At 38.1% G+C, this 20,864-nt stretch overlaps 1 protein-coding gene across 5 annotated transcripts in view; it reads left to right on the forward strand.

Moving 5' to 3' along the window:
- ZNF521 (zinc finger protein 521) overlaps window positions 1-20,864 on the forward strand; it is a 304,769-nt gene that overhangs the window by 161,930 nt on the left and 121,975 nt on the right. For 4 of the 5 annotated variants that reach the window (XM_043888860.1, XM_043888859.1, XM_043888858.1 and 1 more), the window contains one exon: window positions 3,867-3,951. In XM_043888860.1, coding sequence (XP_043744795.1) covers window positions 3,867-3,951 — 85 coding nt within the window. The remainder of the gene's footprint in view (window positions 1-3,866; window positions 3,952-20,864) is intronic. The other variant, XM_043888856.1, reaches the window with a different exon arrangement.

Below are 20,864 nucleotides of genomic sequence, written 5' to 3' on the forward strand. Positions count from 1 at the left end.
AAGGCCAATCTGGAGCCCAAACAATGGAAGTTCTGTTTCTACTTTTATCTGCTTTTAAAAGAAATGATCTCACTTGACTTTCTTTGGTTGTCCTCTATATAGATGGAAGTGTTAGTCACTCAGTGATGTCCGACTCTTTTGCCACCCCATGGACTATAGCCCACCAGGCTCCTGTGTCCATGGAATTCTCCAGGCAAGAATACTGGAGTGGGATTCTATTTTCTTCTTCCCGACCCAGGGATTGAACCCAGGTCTCCTGCATTGCAGGCAGATTCTTTACCATCTGAGCCACCAGGCAAGCCCATACAGATGGAAGCAATTGTCCTACTGGAGGGGACAGTCCTTCTTTACTCTGGGTCAGGGTGTCTGGGGAGTATTGTGCTTGATTTAGAGCTCTATTTATTGAAAACACTAACGTGGAAGAAAGTAACAAGGCTGGTGAAAGTTGCTTAAAGCATTTCTTAAACCAAACCTCTATTTTCAGTCCACAAAGGGGTTCCTGTAACTGTCACTATCGACAAGAAGTTCAACTCAACTTGTTCATTATAGCTTCAGAGCCTGAACTTAGGACCATCGAGTCAAAGTAGCAGAAAAATCGATTTGGGCTGAGAATGAGGAAGAATTCCTTCATAAACTCAGCTGTACAGAGCTGCAATGGCTTTACCTCCGAGGGCATGAGCCCCCAGGGCCAGCACTTTCAGAAGTTACAGTGACGTTACTTAAAGATGGTGTAAAGACAGGGGTCTCTCAAATATTTTGCTAAATTATAATATATAATTATATATTTTGTAATTATAATAAGGAATAAGAGTCTATAATTATAAAAAGGAATAAGAGCCTATAATTATAATAAGGAATGTTTTCAAGGTCATTTTAACATTAGTTTAAAAAATTTGAGGGTAAAAATGAATTTTATTTTTTAGTAGTCTATATGGGCTATTTTTTCTGTCTGTTATTTTTAAATAGATTTTATTATTTTTTTTAACTTCTTATTTTATAAGTATAGGTGATTAACACTAGTGTGTTAGTTTCAGGTGTAGAGCAAAGTAATTCAGTTATTCATATACACATATCCATTCTTTTTCAATTCTTTTCCAATTTAGGTTGTTGTATTATATCGAGCACAGTTACCTGTGCTATACAGTAGGTCTTATTAGTTATCCATTTTAAAGCCAGCACTGTGTGCATGTCAATCCCAAACCAAGGGGAAAAAAAAAAGAATTTTATACCAAAGCTTTAAAAAGAAAACCACAGCACATCCAAATTTCTGTATCACTGCTTTTTATTTAGGAGATATGAGATGTCTGACGAGATGAAGTTTAAGTTATAGCATTTTAAGACCGTATTTTTGATCGCATTAAATTCTTTATCTAGTCCCAAATTTAAGAGCTTGTACATCAGAATATGACTCTCTTAATAGAAAGTAATGTTTTAGATATTGTCTTCAGAGTAGAATTAGTATTTGAATCATCAGTAGTAGTGACAAAAGCATTTTCTTTCAGTGATAAAGAAAACCGATATACATAGATCTTCCAATGTGTCAGTTCATTTTGAAGGCAGTAGTAAGTGCTGGTATTTTATTATTTTGGCTTGTCAAGTGATTTTATTCTTTATTATTAGACAAAGGAAAAAAAAGGCCCTAGTATATTCCACCAACATATTCATCAGTCATCATTTTTGGAGACAGTTTTCGACATATTGTATGTTTTACTGTGCTAACAAGAGAAAAGACTAGCCATTAAGTTTATGTTTCTTTGTTTTTCAGCAAGGTCACATATCAGGAATGATGCTGGAAGTATGCTAATAAACAATATATAATGTAGGTCATCTGGGAGTAAGAAATATTTTCTAACTAGTTCTAAAGGGAAATATTGTTAAAAAAGGGAGCGATGTTATTTACACAACACATGTTGCTCTATATGTCACCATCAAAAGCATCTTGTAAACAGCTCAGCGCAGTAAATCTTCCTTGGTGATTGTCAGGGTTTTTCAAGTCCATGTTAAATTTAGACCCAGCACACTCAATTCACAACATGCCTAATGTACAAAGCCTATTAGATTATGTAGAAAGCTTCTGCTGGAAATCAGCCTGCATTTCTGTGTTGTTCAAGGAATACCATCCTCTGACACAGAAGCAAGTACTATGTTAAGAGAAAATAATTAAGAAAACTTTACTTTAAAAGCATTTATCATTTTAACTGCTAATAAAAGGGTGCCACATTTTTTTTTGTTGCTTAACTTTGATTTTGTTGAGTTCTTTAAAATTAATTGCAGTTGACAGACTGATATTTTCTCTTGCTACCATTAGTAAAGCAATTTTATATGACTGCCAGTGAAGTGGTAATTCTGTAAGAATGCCTTAACAAACTGTCATTGATGTGATTTTACAAATGTCATTTTCTCACTTTCAGGAGAGTTTCAAATGGATTATTTCATAATGCTTTATTTTGTTTTACAAGGTGGTTTTTAATTGTAACTATCAAGTTTCATCATAAAGGCAATTATGTAACTATGTTCTGGAAAACTTAAAAGCAATACTTTACTTATTGAGTTCATCTAATATGTACTAAGCCATATAGGGGACACAGAAATGAAGATGAAGAATCGTAAAGGCTGCCTTTATCAGAAAGCCCTACTTTTAGAATTGAGAATTTATTTCCTGAAGAGTGTCATACTGAATGAAGTAAGTCAGATAGAGAAGGAGAAATATCGTATGACATCCCTTTTAGGTGGAATTTAAAAAGAAATTATACAAATGAACTTACAAAACAGAAAGAGACTCAGATTTACAGCTCAGCACAGTAAATCCTCCTTGGTGATTGTCAGTGTTTTTCTTACTTAAGAAACAAACTTATGGTTGTCAGAAGGAAAAGATAGGGACTTTGGGAAGGTCATGTACACATTTCTATATTTAAAATGGATAACCAACAAAGACCTACTGTGTAGCACATGGAACTCTGTTCAGTGTTATGTGCCAGCCTAGATGGGAGGGGGGATTTGGGGGAGAATGGATGCATGTATATGTATGACTGAGTCCTTTCACTAATCACCTGAAACTCCCACAACATTGTTAATTGGCTGTACCCTAATACAAAGTAGAAAGTTTAAAGTTTGGGGGAAAAAAAGAGAGAGAAGTTATTTCTCTTCCCAGCTGTAAGGCACTGTGACATTAGACACATTATTCTACTTCCCTGGACCTCAGTTTCTTTATTTATGATACAAGAATTATAATAAATCCTGTTCTGCCTATTCACAAGACTTTTGTGTAATGATGAAACGGTTTTAGAATGTTCAATATGACATGATTTCTTTATAGGAGATATGTATTTAAATGCTAGTGTTCAGCAAGTTCTGAAACATCATCTAAATTTCATACTTCAGCTAAAAATTATCGTCTCTAAATCTCTTAGCTAGATTTTGTGAATCATCACTTACTGGCTGTTTTGTGTGGGTATCTTGAAGCAACCCTGCAGTTATGTTTTTCAGAATGAAAGTGTGCCTTATCCTCAAAGACACAGGTTTCTGAAACTCAGCAACGCTTTACATGTATTTTCAATACCAACTTCTGTTTATATAAAGTAGGAATCTTTAAACATGTATTGTACTATAATTATGTGTCTTCATTTCTTCCAACTGTTTGCAACGAAAAACATAATGTTTGGATCAAGCCATGGTTCATAGTAGGGAACTCGCAGAATTTTGCCCAAGTGGCCCTACAGATGTTTAGTTAACAACATATATAAGACCATGGTCTCGGGAAAATTCTGTGATCAGGTAGGGTTGGTTTTTTTGTTTTTTGTTTTTCTAAAGAAAAAAATAAAAATATGCATGCATCTAAGTAATTCTGTTTATACTTGTTTTCTCAGAAGAAGACCTATCAGTGCATCAAGTGTCAGATGGTTTTCTACAATGAATGGGATATTCAGGTGCATGTTGCGAATCACATGATTGGTAAGTGACACTCCGAACCTTCTTATAGACAGATTTTCCTCTTCCTTGTGTACAATGCCTATATAATTAAACAGAGTTAAAGATGAATTAATTGTTCAGCCATCAATGATTTACCTAGGCATGATTGATTTTTTTATTACTATTATTAGGCCTGATAAGGCATTAGCACATTTTATTTTCTGCAAGGGCTAGTTTAGACTTCTGCAGAGGATTATATATCTACTGCCAGTCAAAACACAGGTGATTAACAAATTAAACTTCTAATCATTTTTGCATTATTGAAAACTAACAGGAATGGTTAATGAACTGGATGTTAGCTTTCCATAGAGTTTTAGACAGGTTTTAATTTCAGAAGTTATTATGGTAATGGCACTGCTGTGTGTTGCTTAAGCATCTTTGTATCCAAATCTAAAGTGGTGAGTTTTTGTGATAGGGAAACATAAATAATTTAAATTGCCGTAAAATAATTTTATATGTATGGTTTCAACAGCCTGGAAATAATCATGGTCATAAAGATCATGTAAAGAATTCAGTCATCATTTTTTATTCCCCACCAAATTTTATGCAGATTTTTATAAAAGCAGTTCGGGTAAAGATCTCTGAGGTTACTCTAAGCCTGTGTTTTCAGGGATTTTGCATTTTTCACATGGGCTACAGCTAAAAGGATAATTTTTTCACTTACTCTTATTGTCCCATTATCCCTTAATTCCTCTGGGGTTACCTCCTATGTTTTAATTTGATAAGCACTTTGTAATAACACTAAGAATTTTACCAGCCAATTAAACTTTATCAAGCAGACCTTTTTCTACTAGTAAAATGACAATTGCTATTACTTTATACTATTTTTGTCACTCATTTGTGTTTTTACATGATGTGAGTTTTTTTTATTTCATACTACTTTCATGGTATTTTATAATATCATAAATTATTGTGATATGGTATTTCAAAAGTGTGATCAACCTCATGCTCTCTGTCTATCAAACTCTAAGAAAGGAAAGAAAATTCAGCATTTTAGACTCTGAACTCCTTTTCAGGGGTAAACAAGTTTTATCATACACCTAATCAGCTGCATTCTAAGAGGGTGCAATAGAAGGGTTGCTCCAATTATAATTACTGATCCTTACAACCAGCTATAACAAAATTGCTAATGACCTTGTACCTATTAATGAAGATGAAGTCAAAAGTATGTTGGAAACTTTATTAATAGGTTTTTAGTAGGATTTGCTTTATAGTTTTCAAATGATGATCTTTAGGAGGATTACAGTTTACAAAAGACTAAGTGTTTAATTATACAATATGCAGCTTATACCTAACAGCTAAAATATAGGTTACTTTTTCTCTATATTTTCCAGATATAAGTACTAATATTATTAGTGAGTTTCCTCTGCATTAAATGGAAATACTCTTAAATGTGCCAGAATAACATTGACAGTTTTATTGAGTGTTCAGAAGATAATGAGAACATGTAAGAGAGACTGAAATGTTTCTTATGTTTTCCTTTCTGTTTTGGATTCCAAAAAATATTCTATGTAAACTTTCAAAATGGACTGGCATGGGGGGGAAACACATGGGTTAGAAAAAATGAATTTGTCTTTCCAAATATGAGTGTTAATATTTTCCATCTCTTTATTTCTTGAGTAAAGCTTACTGGTGGCAGTCATTCATGATTCTGCATTAGGCCACAGTTTTACAAGGGTGTTAGTGAAAATATTTCTTGGAAGTTTGCAGCTTATGGAAAATTTAGTGGAACATTGTGCTTCTGATTAGTTTTATTCTTTGTAAACTTGTTTTTGGTTCTGGATTTATTATTTATCCCAGGGCCCAGCTGAACAAATGGAATATATTTTCGACACATTATTAATGTTCTTTTGCCAAGTAGAATCTGAATGGAATGCTGAGCATGAGAAGAATTTTTTATTTTAGTATCATTTGTCCAAAATGTTCATTGATTTGGCCTGGTCCTTTTTAAAAATTGCTTTATACCTTTCATTTGCTATTTCTCTTAATATTCCTGGCATCATTAGTGCTTTCCCAAAGCTTCCCCGCCTCTACCTTATGGTGGATTAATATGACACTCACCTCCTCTTGGGATCTGAACGTTTAACAATTCACCTTCCATCAGAGAAGAAAATTCTATTCCTTTTCACAGAGGGCCTAGGTAGTTAATATTCATGCTATTTTTTAATAATAAAATATGTAATTCTCTTACACTTGAGGCCTAAACAAAAGAATAGTAGCCATTTAATTGTTATAACTGTTGACCATGTATCCAAGTCCTTACATTTCTTCCCCTCTGCATTGTTAGTATCTAGAGAGAGAGAATGTGTACCAGGAGGATGTCACAAAGGCTAAGATATCCCTTTTTAAAATCCCAGTGTGATGCTTAGTTTTTCAAATGAGGCAGGCAGCATGATTCTGTTGGCTAAAATACCTCCATTGAGGGTAGGTATTTTTAGGTTGTGTATCTGTATATGTTTTTTTGTCTAATCAAAAAATAATCTCAACTGGACATTTAGCAAGGAAGAGGGATTAGAGGCTATCTGAAAAGCCTCTTACTCTTTTTGTTAAGAGGGCCTATAGTGTTTTTACAGATTTTGTTTTCCATTTCAATCAGTCTAGAGGAGAGATTATGTCACTTGATGGAAAACAGGGTCTGCAGATGACCCAATGAGGTGTGACTTTAAACTCCTTCTTTGACCAAGTCATTTGCATTTGCTTCTATGTAGCACACATGTTTTAATGCAGTCTCAATGTCAGGGAACCTCCACGCTTCTTTCTGGATGTGCTGGTCTCAGTCTATTGGCCAGGGACATTTGTGAAAGGAAACCCATCAGTGTTTCCGCCAGGTATACACTGGAGATGCTATGCCGGAGTGCCATTTTGCAGTGAGGTGTGGACACGTGCTTTGAGTTGCAGGAATAATTACTCAATAAACATGCATTGGGGATTTGACTTATGTCTATTAAGGAAAAAAGAAAACCTCACTCTCGATCGCATTTTGACACAGTTTCAGTAAGAAATCAGACCAGCGAGTATTTAGAGGTTTCTCTTCTTTACCCACACACACATACACACACACCTCCCCCCTCCAAGAGCTACAAAACGCTTTAACAGCTTTCCTGGGGGAAAGATTTCCCGCTTTTAAAGTCTGCACAGATGAAAAATTTTTTCTTGTCTTCCTTTGTTTCTTTCCCATAGTTTACATTGGCTTTTGACCTGAGAATGCAGAAAGAAGCCATTGTGCACTGTGTCCTTTAATTCATTGTTCACTCTCCTTCCATCAGCACAGTAAATATTTATTGTTTCCCCCCCTTTGATATTTCTATTATTATTATTATTTGGTATGGATTAGCACAGATAGTGATGAGACCAGAGAATGTAAATGTGTTTCACCCAGCAAAGGGATTGCCTCATATAAAATTATGAGGCTCAACAGCAGTAGAGTAAATTTGTAAGTGCTCTGAATAAAGGGTTGTTAGGCATGCGATAATATAAAGAGATGACATTGCCAAGAACTATTTATGAGAAGCTTAATATTTTTCACTCTGATAATTCTTGACCAATAATTACCAGCCTCTAATTATCTATTTTAGTTCGAAAGAAATTTCTATCACTACGGAGGTTGGCATTGCAGCTAGCGCGTAAATCCCCAAAGAGACCGATGTGTTCCAAACAGCCACAAACAACTGTCTCAGGAAACAGAGTGAGCAAATTGCGAGCGGCTGGTGGTAGACAACCAGCAGTAAGCTCACCATCGAAGGCCAGTCAGCTTGACAAAGAAATGATCAAAGGGGAGAAATACCATTATCCTTGGAATTGATTGCTACGGTCATAGCCTTTGGAGGACAAGTGGCCAGGGTATAGCATAGCCATTTCCAGCCCTTGCTTTCCAAGTTCTTGGATGGAGAATCTGAAGGGAATGAGTACAAACCATTTACCTAAGAATTGTTTAAAATTGGCTTAGAAATGATTACTTATTAAGTTTACTTTTCATATGATCAGAAAGACCAGTTGGAATAGCACAATTGTAGCTAAGGTGGCAGAGTATACTCTTGTGGGAAAAAAAGGGGAAAATCAACAAATAGTCAGTAACAGATGTGTCCCAGATGGATCAGGGTGACACTTAGTGCATTGGAAGCAGTAAATGTATTTACTCTTAGTGAAGCAAAACTAGAATTTGGGACTATGAACGACATCTAATATAAAAACATGGATGCATAGATATTGACTAATTTTATTCAAATCTCTAATACTCCATGCTTTATGAATAGTTGCAATTTTTAAAATATCAAGGAAAGGATTCAAGCTTTCTGCAGTGCACGCAGGATAAAACCTACCCTATGTATTTTGTTCCATGTGATATAAATCACTGATATTAAGATAGAAAGAATGCATAGATCAGTTTTGTACAATGTGCTGAGATTTCTGTCTGTGCTTGTGGCAAGTGACATTCATATATTCTGAAATTTGCTTGATGCCCAAGGTCACAAATGGCATCCTTTTCCTTCTGTTTCTTTAGTAGATGGTGTGCTATGCGACTCATCATCATTAGTTTTGTGATATTCAGCATCACTTCTGAAACATTCCAACTGGAGTGCTCTTGCGTCAGAATAGACTAAAACCAATATTTTGAGGTTTGTAGTGGTTTGGGACTTTATGTGTCTGAAGGGGAAATATCCAAAGATATGTATCTCTGCATTGGAAGATAAAGAGCCATGTTGCTGTTTAAATGCTAAGCTCTCATTGGCTGCTTTTTAAAAAACACGATTATGGTGGATCTACAACAATGTGTATATGAGTCGCTGTTTCTATATGTGTGTCTACCTGCACTGTCCTGAGAAGCTCAAAGTCCGTAAGTTCTCTGGAGTTTACATGAGCTCTAAATGAGAAGACTATTGAATTTTTTTAAGTCATCTTCAGTTGATTGCTTACAAAACTCAGGGAATTAAGATGTAAGCATTTGGTGTTAAATATGTTGAAATACTGGCTAATTTCATCAAGAGCTGGATTAAAAAAGATGAAATCTGGGCAGTTTAATGGTAGCAGAAAGCTACCCTCATGTGGGCAATGCTGGCTTATTTGAAAAGCCCATAAAGGGTTTCTACATGGACCATACAAAAGGGATACTTTCTCTTTAATAGCCATCTGTACAGGAGAGATGAGAAGTGGGCCAGGTCATCTCTCCTCAGCTGTCATGATATTAACGTAGGTAATGGAGCAAGCTCGGCATTCTGCTGGGTGTTGTTTTTCATAGATGTTCATCGATTTACACAGATAATTCTATTTATTTCTTCGAGTTGGTCCAAGTGAGCCCGGCAGAATAACAAACACCAAAGCATTTCAAATGACTTTATCTTTGTTTGCCACGTAACTTTGGTCTAAAAAAAAAAATGGTGTCATACCTACTGTGCAGATGGTGGCATGATTTGTAAACCAGCCAAAACATTTAAACAAATGTGTGATCTGGGGATAGATTTAAATAAAGGATAAAACGGAGTGTGGGCCACAAATTCTAATAATCAGATGATTTTAAGTTGTGTGCAGTGTGGAGTGATGGTCACAGCGATGGCAAAGAAAGCTTGCCAGTGACAGCAAGATGCCTCACAGCTCTCCGCACGGCGCCTGTGGCCCGGCAGGCCTCAGTTTGAGAACCGCACATTTGCTGGCAGCTGGCAGCTCTGTATGGGGACATCAGATAAAACTTATGTAAAATGAAGTGTTATTGCTTCGTATGAAATCGTTCAGAGAGGGAATCCGCAGACAGTAACTGAAAACAGAATTCATGGTACCAATGAAGCAGACTGTAAATATGAAGAGGGTTTAATTATCTGCGCAATTTAACAAAAATTCAAGATATCCTCGGAAAGGACATACACGGGCATAAATAGAACGTGGCTACACCGTTGAACGAGTGCAAAGTGGGGACACAGGAGATGACCAAGCTCCTCTATACTCTCAGCCTTCCTAAAAACAAAGACAGTTTAATATGAAAGCAAAAAGACCTTAAAAAAAAAAATCTTTTTGGAATAAGATTCCGTTTTCAAGAGCTCATCTTGATTCTTTGGATTCTGAAGCCACTTTTCAGGAAAATCTTTGGGGCCTCTCTCTTATGTCAGTGTTAAGCTATTAAAAGACACATCAGAATGTTAACCCTTGTTTTGTGTTTTAGCCTGCGTCTAGCAGCTTTAATTTACAAGAATGAAAAGTACTGGTGGTTAGTGGAGTTTCTAACTTACAAGCCCTTAAGAAAGCTTCTCAGACATTTCTCGTCATGTTCGTTTTCCCTGAGGCTGGGGGTTTTCACTGAGCCCACCAACAGATGGAAGATCCAGTTTCTTGTTCCTTTTTAGAACACATGGTCCTAAAAGAGACTTCATAAGAATGTTGTCCCCAAGCAGAATTACGGAGACGCCAGCCTGCCTTCCTAGGCTCTGTACAGAGACACTGGGCAGTGTCTGTGCCAGATGGAAAGTTCTATGTGACTGTCTGAGACATGCTGGTGGGGCTTCTGCCTCTGGTTTTGTCCTCTCCTTTGACTTCCCTGGAGGCTCAGGTGGTAAAGAGTCTGCCTGCAATGCAGAAGTCCCAGGTTCCATCCCTGGGTCGGGAAGATCCCCTGGAGGAGGGAATGGCAACCCACTCCAGTATTCTTGCCTGGGAAATCCCATGGACAGAGGAGCCTGGCGGGCTATAGTCCATGGGGTCACACAGAGTCAGACATGACTGAGTGACTAACACACTCTGATTTGCTGGAGAATATGCCACAGGGCATACCCGTCCACTCACCATTAGATATGTTGATTATCAAACGGGGGTGACTGTCTGCTTCTGCATGAAGTTTGCAAAACATTTCTGAATGGAGGGCGGGTAAAGTCATCCACCAAAGATAAATAGAGGGATCCTACACACACACACACACACACACAGGCCCAGATACGCATAGGCATCATGACCTAATTCCACAGGATCAGTTCAGACGCATAAAGAGAAAAAGGTGGCTGATGACCTATTTCCATAGGTGATTTCCTGGTCGCAGGGCCATTCCTAGCACGTAAACAAAGGGATGTGGAGAGTGGGTGTTGAACTTCAGCGGCTCATATTGTTGCGTTTGGTGAGCTGATGAGCTTCCTAGGTCACCTTTAGAATTATGCCTATGACAGCAGCAGCTACCTGCCAAGATTGCGAGGTATCTCACAGCTCTCAGAACGGCGCCCGTGGCCCGGTAGGCCTCAGTTGGAGGGTACACATTTGCTGTACAGCTGGTGGCTCTGTATGGGGCAGCCGTGTGGGCTGTTAGGGAGCTGGAAAGGAGACAAGCATGAAATTTCTTCTAACCCCAACTCTGTTTTTCTGTACTGTTGGCTGCTTCTCAGTTCCTTGACAAAAAAAAAAAAAAAAGAAAGAAAAGCAATCAGGCACCCTTTAATCCGCCTGTGATTACCACTGGTATAAAAAGAGAAGCATAATGAGGAAAAATGCCTCGTTTTGTTGCCTTCAAAAGCCAACAAATTGGAGTTAACTTGACAGGAAGTGGCTTAATAATTAGATTATTTATTTATTCCTGACACATATCCCCCTGTTACTGGTCTCAGGAGACCCTGTAGATGGTACGATTTTCAAGCTGCCATTACTTCGCTGTCTTCTGTGAACAAAGAAGCTACTGTCTATCAGTCAATTAAATGCACTCTTTAAGCGGAGGCTGCGAAGTCCTCAATGGAGAGAGCCCTGGGACACTGTGGCTGATGATTCTTTTCTCTGTACTGTACATCACACTCTCAACTACAGTCCCCACAGAGATGGAATAAAGTCAGGCATTAAAATATCACTTGTTGATTTGTTTGCTAATGAAGAGCCATTGAAATGTTTGTGTATTTCTATGGCAAAATTGTTGATAAAAGGGCCGACTTGCCTGTGTATCTTGGTTCATCCGCCGTGAGTGCTTATTTAAGAACTATTAAAATTAAATTCAACCCACAACAGAAGTAAAAACTCTGAGATAATAGGAGTTTTCTTACAATGTTCATCACGTCAAGTGACTTAAGGGAAAATGGAGAGATGGCATGATTTCAGTCCCTGACTTATGTTGCATTCAGCCAAACACCTTATTTTCTCTGATGTAAAAATGTGTAAATCTTTTTTTTCAGAGAATCTGGGAGCCACAGTTTTACGTAGGAAAAGATATGAGAATCTGTTTGTGAGAATAATGTCCTGAGAAAATTTTTTAAAGATGAATGGCGTTTTGGTAGCCATTTCTCTAACTCAGTGAAATAGGTGCAGAAGTTTTTCTGGGAAGCTTAGTAGGGGGTTTTATAACGACTGACTTCCCTTCTATGGTCCTCCTCCTGTTTTCTTTCTTTCTTTTTTTTCTGTTTTCTTTTCTCAGCATTACTTTATTTCCATCTACATGGTGGTGACTTTTCGATCACTGCTTAGCCAAGGTTTTTAATCCTGCAATATATTCATCACCTTCTTACTATTTCCTGTTTACTATGTACAAAGCATGCCTTTGCTAGACCTCTCAGGCTCCTATTAATTGGTTTTAAGAGTACATCTGTTGTTAGCTTGGAGGGCTCAAGGTCTGCCTAAGCTGAAAGACTTAGACAATATTATGACAGCTCTCTGCTGAAATATTTAGCCATGGCTCTGCCATTGAAAGGAATAAATTTGGAATTGAAACCAAAGCCACTGAACACTGGAAATTGTCCCCACTTCTTCCCATCAGGCTTCATAACTGTAATCAAGGCTTGAACTGTAGTTTTCATGATTACCTGACAACAGGCTGTGAAGAATTAATTCAAGCTACCATCAGATGGCCGTATTCCTTATTTCTACCTTGTTATTCCAAGTCATTTTGTTAGAAAAAGCTTAGATACTCGGAGGTGTTCTGTAATAGAAAATGAATTCGAAACCCTTTCATTAATTGGTGATTAATATATTTCAGGATTAGTTTAAGCAGGGCCCTACCTCCTGCCCAGTCAAGTATGTTCTGGTTAATATCCAATTATCTGCACCTTCGTAGTTATTATGTCTTAATATTTCGGATATGATAACCAGAAACTTGAGAGTCATGCTAATGAGGAGCATAGAACAAGAATTAACCAATGACATACTCAATGATCCTTGGTGAGGAAAGAATCTCTTTTTTTCCCCTTAACACATTGCTTCAGCATCTTCTGAGCACTGGCTGAAAACTAAGACCTTCAGCTGAAGCAGGCCAGAATGGGAAAAGCCAGTCAGGTTCTCCTTTTAAGTAACAGTAGCCTGAATGCACAGCGCTGAAGTTCACCTAAGAGCACAGTTTAAGTTCACTTCATGGCGAATCAGAATAGGAAGCAGAGGGCTGGTTTCTCTTTCCCAAACAGGAAACATCACATCCTTTATCTTTTCCTTTTAACAGAGCCACAAGTTGTTACCTCTTCAAAGGATGTTTTAATTCAGATTAATTTGAAATGCCTTTAATAGTTCACAAAGGAAACACCTTTCCCTGCTAACCTTTTATCCTCTTACCCCGCCCTCCCCCCCCACATATCACCATGCTGTACACATGTTGCATCTCTATTTAATTTTTTTGCAGGGAATTTCACTTTTGCCCAATCTGACCTAGCTCCCCAAGCAGCGCCTGCTAGGGTGGCGTGTGCTGCTTCAAACCACACAGCTTTCAAAGAGTCCACATGGTACGTTGCCCCTTTATATGCTGTATTGTAATGAAGCCACATCAGTAAATTGCAGTGAAGGGTGATTGTTGCACGGGGATAACTACTACACCTTAGGGTCCATTTGCACCAGATTATTCTTTTTATTGTTATTATTACTTCCCATCTCCTTTACTCTCTTGCCGGTGAACTTGCTCCTGGCCATCGGTGCAACGCAGAGGGGATCTTAAGGAACGCTGCAGGCAGTGTGTTTTTCTCTTAGCCCATACCAATCACCGTTCAGTTCCAAACCCGGGTACCCTGGGTGGCTTGGTGGGACCTTATTGATGCCGCTTTACCCTGTCGACCCTGTTCATAATGTTCCTCATCTTCATCTTCTTAGAAGAACACATTTACTGTGAATAAAAATGACCCATTTCTTTTCATACGTCTCATCTAGATGTTATAAATTTACCCTCAGGATGATCAATTCATTTGACCCTTCCCCCAGAAAGATTTAATAATTTACTGGGGGCTTAAATGCAGGATCACTGTTTAGGGAAAGATTGGTATTTTCTGTATCTTCTTGAGCTTCCTTAAAACACAGAATAAAGTTATTATGAGTATTGTACATATTAGTATTATCTCTTTACAAAATAGGGGCTTCCCAGGTGGCTTAGTGGTAAAGAATCTGCCTGCCAATGCTGGAGACACAGGTTCGATCCCTGGGTCGGGAAGATCCCCTGGAGAGGGAAATGGCAACCTACTCCAGGATTCTTGCCTGGGAAATCCCACGGAGAGAGGAGCCTGGAGGGCTGCAGTACATGGGGTTGCAGAAGAGTCAGACATGACTGAGTAACTGAGCACGCACATACTTTACAGAATAGCCTACTTCCTAACCCTGACCAACCACTGTGGCTCAGTAACTGATAAAAAATAGTGTGGATTTAAGTCAAGGATCCCGTGTTCTTATTAAACAGAGTTATGAACAAGGTTTTAGCTTGAGAGTTATTCTTTGTGAATTTGGGGTGACAGTCTAACCCCTCTGCTGTTACAATTTTAGTACCTGTGTCCATTTGTTTTTCCAGATGGTTAGGGCAACTCTTGTTCTGTTTTTCTTTTTATAAGCCTGGGCTGCTGCGCAGCATTCAAACTAAAATGTAGAATTAGAGCTGACACACCTTCAATTGAACTATCAAGTCTTTTAAAATGGCTCAGCCAGTGACGCCAGGCCGCGCTGTTCAAGTATACACCCTTCCGACTGCAGGCCAAGGGGCATTGATTTTGAGCTGTCATTTCTCATGCACATACTGTAGCATTGAAATTTAAACCTTAATCCACTCAGTAATGCAATTAATTTTTAATGTGCAGTAATACTAATTGAAATAGCCTGAATTTAGTAAGTCACCGCAAGACATTCTCCAAAGCAAGACTCTCTGCTGAGAACAGGGGAGGACAGACGATCACTGTTACAGTGTTTACAGGATAAATGCTCAGTCTGCAGACCTCCAGTGGCAAGGGGTGTTCTTTAGGCTATCGCATATCTCTGTGTGAATAGAAATATCTTTTCAGAGAGAATTCTTACTTTCTACCCACTGCAACAGGCTATAAGATTTCCGATCAACTTTTTTCTTTTTTAAAAAAGCATAGTTTTAGTTTAAAATATCTTAACAAGCTAAAGGCAAAAATTGTATTAACCTGTTTTTTAATGCAATTATGAATAGTTGCAAATGAAATTATCTGCCAACAATGTCTTAGTCAAAAGCAATGTTTCAGTGGACAATCTCATTATATGATGTGCATTTGAGATATTGTTTCCAGGCTGGATGAATGTATGTATTTGATCAGCTGTTTGTAAATCTATTGCCTTGTTTTGGTGTATGTATATTCCTGTGAATTGAAAATACCCCCTACTTTCTTTTATTTCCAACTGTGTTGCTTTGCATGCTTTTTCAAAATAGGCTTTTAAATGTTTTGTGAGATTTCTTTTTTGCTAGGCCAGAGCAAAGCAAATTTTGTACAGTAAAACCAAATAGGTTTCCAGTCATTTCTCCTCTAAAAAGGCTCTCTAACCACATTTATCTGCTAGTAAATGAGGACTTTTTAAAATGCATCAGTTCTGCTGATGAATGGGCTTGCAGAGTGTTCAAAATGAGCAGAAGCATTAAGTTTTAGAAAAAAGCAAGCACTGTATATCATGCTTTCATGGCTCTCACATTATAGTATTTAATAAGCCAATAGTGCTGTTAAATATTTAGTAAAGGTTCCCTCATAACCCTGCCATCTATTCATATGGGATTTGAAGACATTTTTGCAGCACATAAGTAAAAATGATGTTACAGAACTTGAGGCAGTTGTAGCGTGGCATATTATCTAAATGAAGTGTGGGTAACACGGTAAAAATGAGTTCAAGAGATTCACACCTACGAAAATTCCTAAATCAGTTCACATTCTTTGGATTAAGGGTTCGACCTAGCTTTCATTTTGTCACTGTTAAGTCAAAGTGCTGTTGGGATTATTTACATAGAGTCTTAAAATGATATTATAGCATGTTTTTGAAAAAGGAGGCTCTTATATTGTACTGATTTTGAGCCATTCCTAGTATCTCAGTCAAGCTTTATAATAGACATTTTTTCTTTTTCACTGAATAGAGGGAGAGAAAAAGAGATGAAGAAAACCAATTTATAGTTTGTTCAGAATATATTATCAAATCAGATTGGGGTCTATAGTAAGTGAAGTCTTCTTAGCACCTGTTTTGGGTATGCTATGGCAAATACCAAACATTAGACAGATACTGTTGTACAACACTGATAAATGCAAAATGGATCATCTTTTTCAATTTTTCCTTATAATATTTGATGGTTATTATCCAAATAACAATAATTACTCTTTTAATCTGGAATGGAAATTGGTTTCCAAGATCCTTAGTGAACATATTGCCAGTAAATACACTGCTGACATCATAATTGTCATCATGTTAATGACTTAGAATTTACACGTAAACCTTTCAGCGCTTAAGAGTACTATTAGTTTTGAAAGTATAAAGATAAAGGCTGGTTGTTTGTCTTGTGTGTAACACATCTGGTTCTTCTAAGGGGCTGTTTGCTCAATTCTGATTTTCACCCTGTTTTATATGCAGCCAGTGACCACAGTATTCATTCAAACTGCACAGAGACTCATGTCATCTGTAAAGCATGGCTTACTGATCTTATTTGCTATTTGTATTCTCATAAGAAGAAACCTAGGATTCATGCGATTGGGGGAAATACATTTCTTTGTCGAATTATGTATATCACATGTACGTTCGTAGCAAGAATTTCATAATGAAGGATGGATAAAGGAGACAGCTTTAGGTATATATGAAGCAGAAGAGAAGGAAAGTGATGCAGGGTTCATATATAGGTGTGTTTAATATGCAGTGCTTGATGTACATTGACCCCAGGTTACAAGACTAGAAAATCCCATTTTCCAGCTTGTTTCAAATGTGGTAAAAATGCTGCTTCAGTTGCTTTATGCTACTCACATTGGGAAAGGTGCTTATCCTGTGATAATTATCATCAAGGAATATTAATGCGTTCAGCATTTGTAACCCAAAAACTCATTATAGCTTAAGCTGTGCATCATCTGTGAAGAGAGAACTTTGCCAGAATTCGCTCTTCACAGGGGTTGCCTCCTGCTTGCTGCGGAGTGGTCAGACTACTGCAAGAGGTCACTTAGGCTATTTTTGAAAGCTGAAGTTTTGCAGTTTTTGAATCACTGCCTTCTGTCTAAAAAGCCTGATCATTCTTGCCACAAAATGTCCTGCTTCTAAACGAATGCATATGGAAGTGCAATTAATAATAATAAAATAAAGAGATAACCATGTCTTGTTATGTTGAATCCAAGGGGATGAGCACATAGATTCCATACCAACAGAACTGAAGTATTGGTGTCTTGTCTTCTCTCGTTGTGCAAAGGGATTCATTTACACCAGTTTCCTTAATGCAGGTGCCCTTGGGTTTTGGATAGAATGCCCCCACTGGGGCTCCACTTCACAGCCCTCTGGCTGGAAATTGTGTAAATAAGACTGCAGGGTCAGCCTTCCGTTTTCAGCAGCAGTGTCCTTAATTAGTCTGTGACAGTCTTTCACATGAGCCTGCCCTGTTCCCAGGATCGTGTCTCACCCATCTAAGACATCTATCTGATACATACCTAGATCTTTCTGTATATGCCTTTAAAATCATTCTGGGGGTGTGCATACGGACATGCCGAGAAGGAGCATCTTTGGGTGTGTTGAGAATCCTGTAACTTAATCTGATCAAAAGATCTGGCTCGGTGGCTCCCTTTTAAATGACAAGTGGTTAGTTTCAGAAGCACACTGGACCCTCAGCTGAGGTGGGCAGCTTGCTGCTGCAAAGGAGCTGTGTGCCTGGGATATTTTTATATGATTAAATCCCATTCTTTTTCTCCCACTGATCCATTGCTTGTCATTTCCCACAAGCAACACTGCTCGGCGCAGCCTGGTATGGTTTGTGCTGGGCCAGGCAGAGAACACTAATGCTCAGCGCTGTCTGCTTTTGCAGGACTGCTGTGTTTCTGAGGTCAAATTGTAAACCTGGCCTTGCTCCTGGGAGGACTAGAAAAATACGTTTCATAACTTTCCGTAGACCAATGCAGAGAGAGAGAAAACCGTGAAGCCCATAGGCTCAGTTTAGATGAGCTGTGAGGTTGGAATTCATCAAGCAGGAAAGCTGACTGTTGTTTAGGCAGCTTCCTTACCATGAGGGGTCATGGCCGTGGTGCCCAGTCGGTCCTAGCTGAGGGTACTGAGGGACAAGATCATCATTCAAATAGCCCAGCAGGCACAAACACACGAGTTGATAATCTAGAGTAAACTTGCTGAAATAAAAACTTCCTTGTTAAAAATTACTTCCATGAAGGGTTACTGATAGAATGAGTACCTGAGTTCAGTGATGATATTGTATCCTTGTTCCCCTGGAGGCCATTTGTTTGTTGCTTGTTTTTGTTTGTTTGCTTTTTGAATAGGACAGACTCTTCATCTTATCCACTGGAGCCCTAATGCCACAAAATGAACGAATGGCCTGCACCAGAGACTTATTCTCAGTAGAGTTGGGCAGGGAGGCTGTCAAGTCTAGCTGAGAGATGCAATGGTGGCCGATCTTCTGTGAGGATGTAAACTTAATAATCTTTATGAATTTTGAGCGACTCATAACTCTACTTCCTCACCCAAAGAAGCATTATGAAAAGATTGCTTCTAAATCCTTTAGACATTCTCTGCACTTGTGATAGATGCCATTCTCTTTACCTTGAGGCGTTGGAAATGAATGTGGTGTGTTTTTGTTTTTTTTTGCAAGAGGCAAAAATGTATACTTTAGAAGGAGCAAATTGTATTTTCATGTTTAAGTTCACTCTTTGCACTTGATGTGGTCTGATCCAAATGTGAAGAATTGCTTTTGACATTATTTCTGTGTCTGCTGCATCCTAGGATCTTCACATTATTATGCTGAAGTGCACTATCACATGGGATAAATAGTGTGTTGGAAACCTGGCAATAGCATTGAGGTTGCATTCTCTGGCCAGGCTCTTTCAGTTAGCTGTAAATTCTTCAGTTATTGGAACAGCTTTAATTTAACTTAGTAACAACACAGTAATATTGTGTGCAAGTATGTGTGTCTTTTATGAAAAAATGACCATCTTCCAAGTTGAATCGGTTTGTTTAGAGGCAAAAACTAGCTTGTTATCTCTTAGGAAAAAGGTAATTTTAACATTCTTTAAAGGTCTGTTTTACCTAATCTGTGTCTTGAACTATTACATGTTATGTTACAAATTAAAATTTAAAGCCTGTTCATTGCAAAGTTCTTAGATTGTAGGGCTGATTTCTGAATTCTAATTCAAATTTTCTGTCAGTAACTATAGAGTTTTCTAATCCTTAGTGGCCTTTCTTTAAAGGAAATTTGTGTACTTTGTGTATTTAAGTTTGTGTGTGTGTGCGCGCGTGCATGCATACACTTGCATACATATCGGTGTGTAGAATCACTGCCAGCTGTCTTCACCAAAGACCTACGGGGGCACCACTCCCTGTCTTCTGTTTAACATGTCTCCAGCAGCTCAGAGAGATGGTATAAAAGTGAAATGAAAACCATGGAGCTTATATTGGAGTCTGATGTTTGAAAGAGAGATATTGGAAAAGGATGTTTTTTGGCTTGGCTCCCTTTTTAGATGTAATTGCTGCTTCATTAGGACTTGGAAGAGTTTCCTGTGGTTAAATTTAATCAAATGGCTCAGAATAACAAACTTGTACGCTCAAAATTCCAAGATAGCTCTGTGCACGAAACAGGACTTTCCTAAATTTAAAATACACACACACATACATATACAAACACATGCACATGAACACACACACATATCACTACCAACATCAGCAACTGGTTTTTGAAGTGCTGTGTGGTATAATCTCAAGCAAAATTCCGACTGCCTCTGGGTAGAGGATTAACAAATGATCACATACAGAAGTGTAAATCATAAGAAGTACACTTCAGAGGGTCTGGGGTTTGTTTTGGGCAAGAAACAAAGCTTAAACATACATGTTGTGTCCTTAACTGCACTAAACACTGCTCTTGAATAGATTTTGATCATTTTTTCTTCAGGCTGTGATGTGAGGTTGCATCATTCTTCCCATTATACAGATGAGGGCATCAAGGCTTGAGTATCAGGCCCCCAAACACAGGGCCACTTAGTGTGCACAGTAGGAGACAGACTCACACTTTGTTGATGTCTCTACGTTACCTTCAGGCAATGCAATAGTAATCTCTCCCCACATTCACAAGTTGTCCAATTTGGGAACCTTGGCTGACGCGTTCTTAGTGATTTCTTTGCAATCATTGCATCAAAGTCTGACACTGATGCCATCTTCTAGGCAATAAGTTTGTTTTTGACAAAATTTTAAGTTATAAGCAGTAACTTAAGAATTAACCTGGTTATCCCTGCCTTTTTTTTTTACTTCCTTAATCTAAACTGCTTTGAAAGAGCTAAGTATATTTCTGCCTCAGAATTCTTTGGAAACTATGGGAAATAGGTAATGAAATGACAAGAGTGAATAAGTTCAATGCAAAGCGACATGAGTACAGGGCATGCTAACCTAGGAAAGTGCAGCCTAGGAATGCTTGTGGTTCTGCAGAATAGCAAGTGGTTATGTTCACATCTCTTTGAACAGTGAGTGAGTCTGTAGATTTAAATAATGATAGCTTTGCTCTAAATGATGCTTGGAGTCCGGAATAGTGT

Source organism: Cervus elaphus, chromosome 27 (assembly GCF_910594005.1).
Source record: "Cervus elaphus chromosome 27, mCerEla1.1, whole genome shotgun sequence".
NCBI classification, from domain to species: domain Eukaryota; kingdom Metazoa; phylum Chordata; class Mammalia; order Artiodactyla; family Cervidae; genus Cervus; species Cervus elaphus.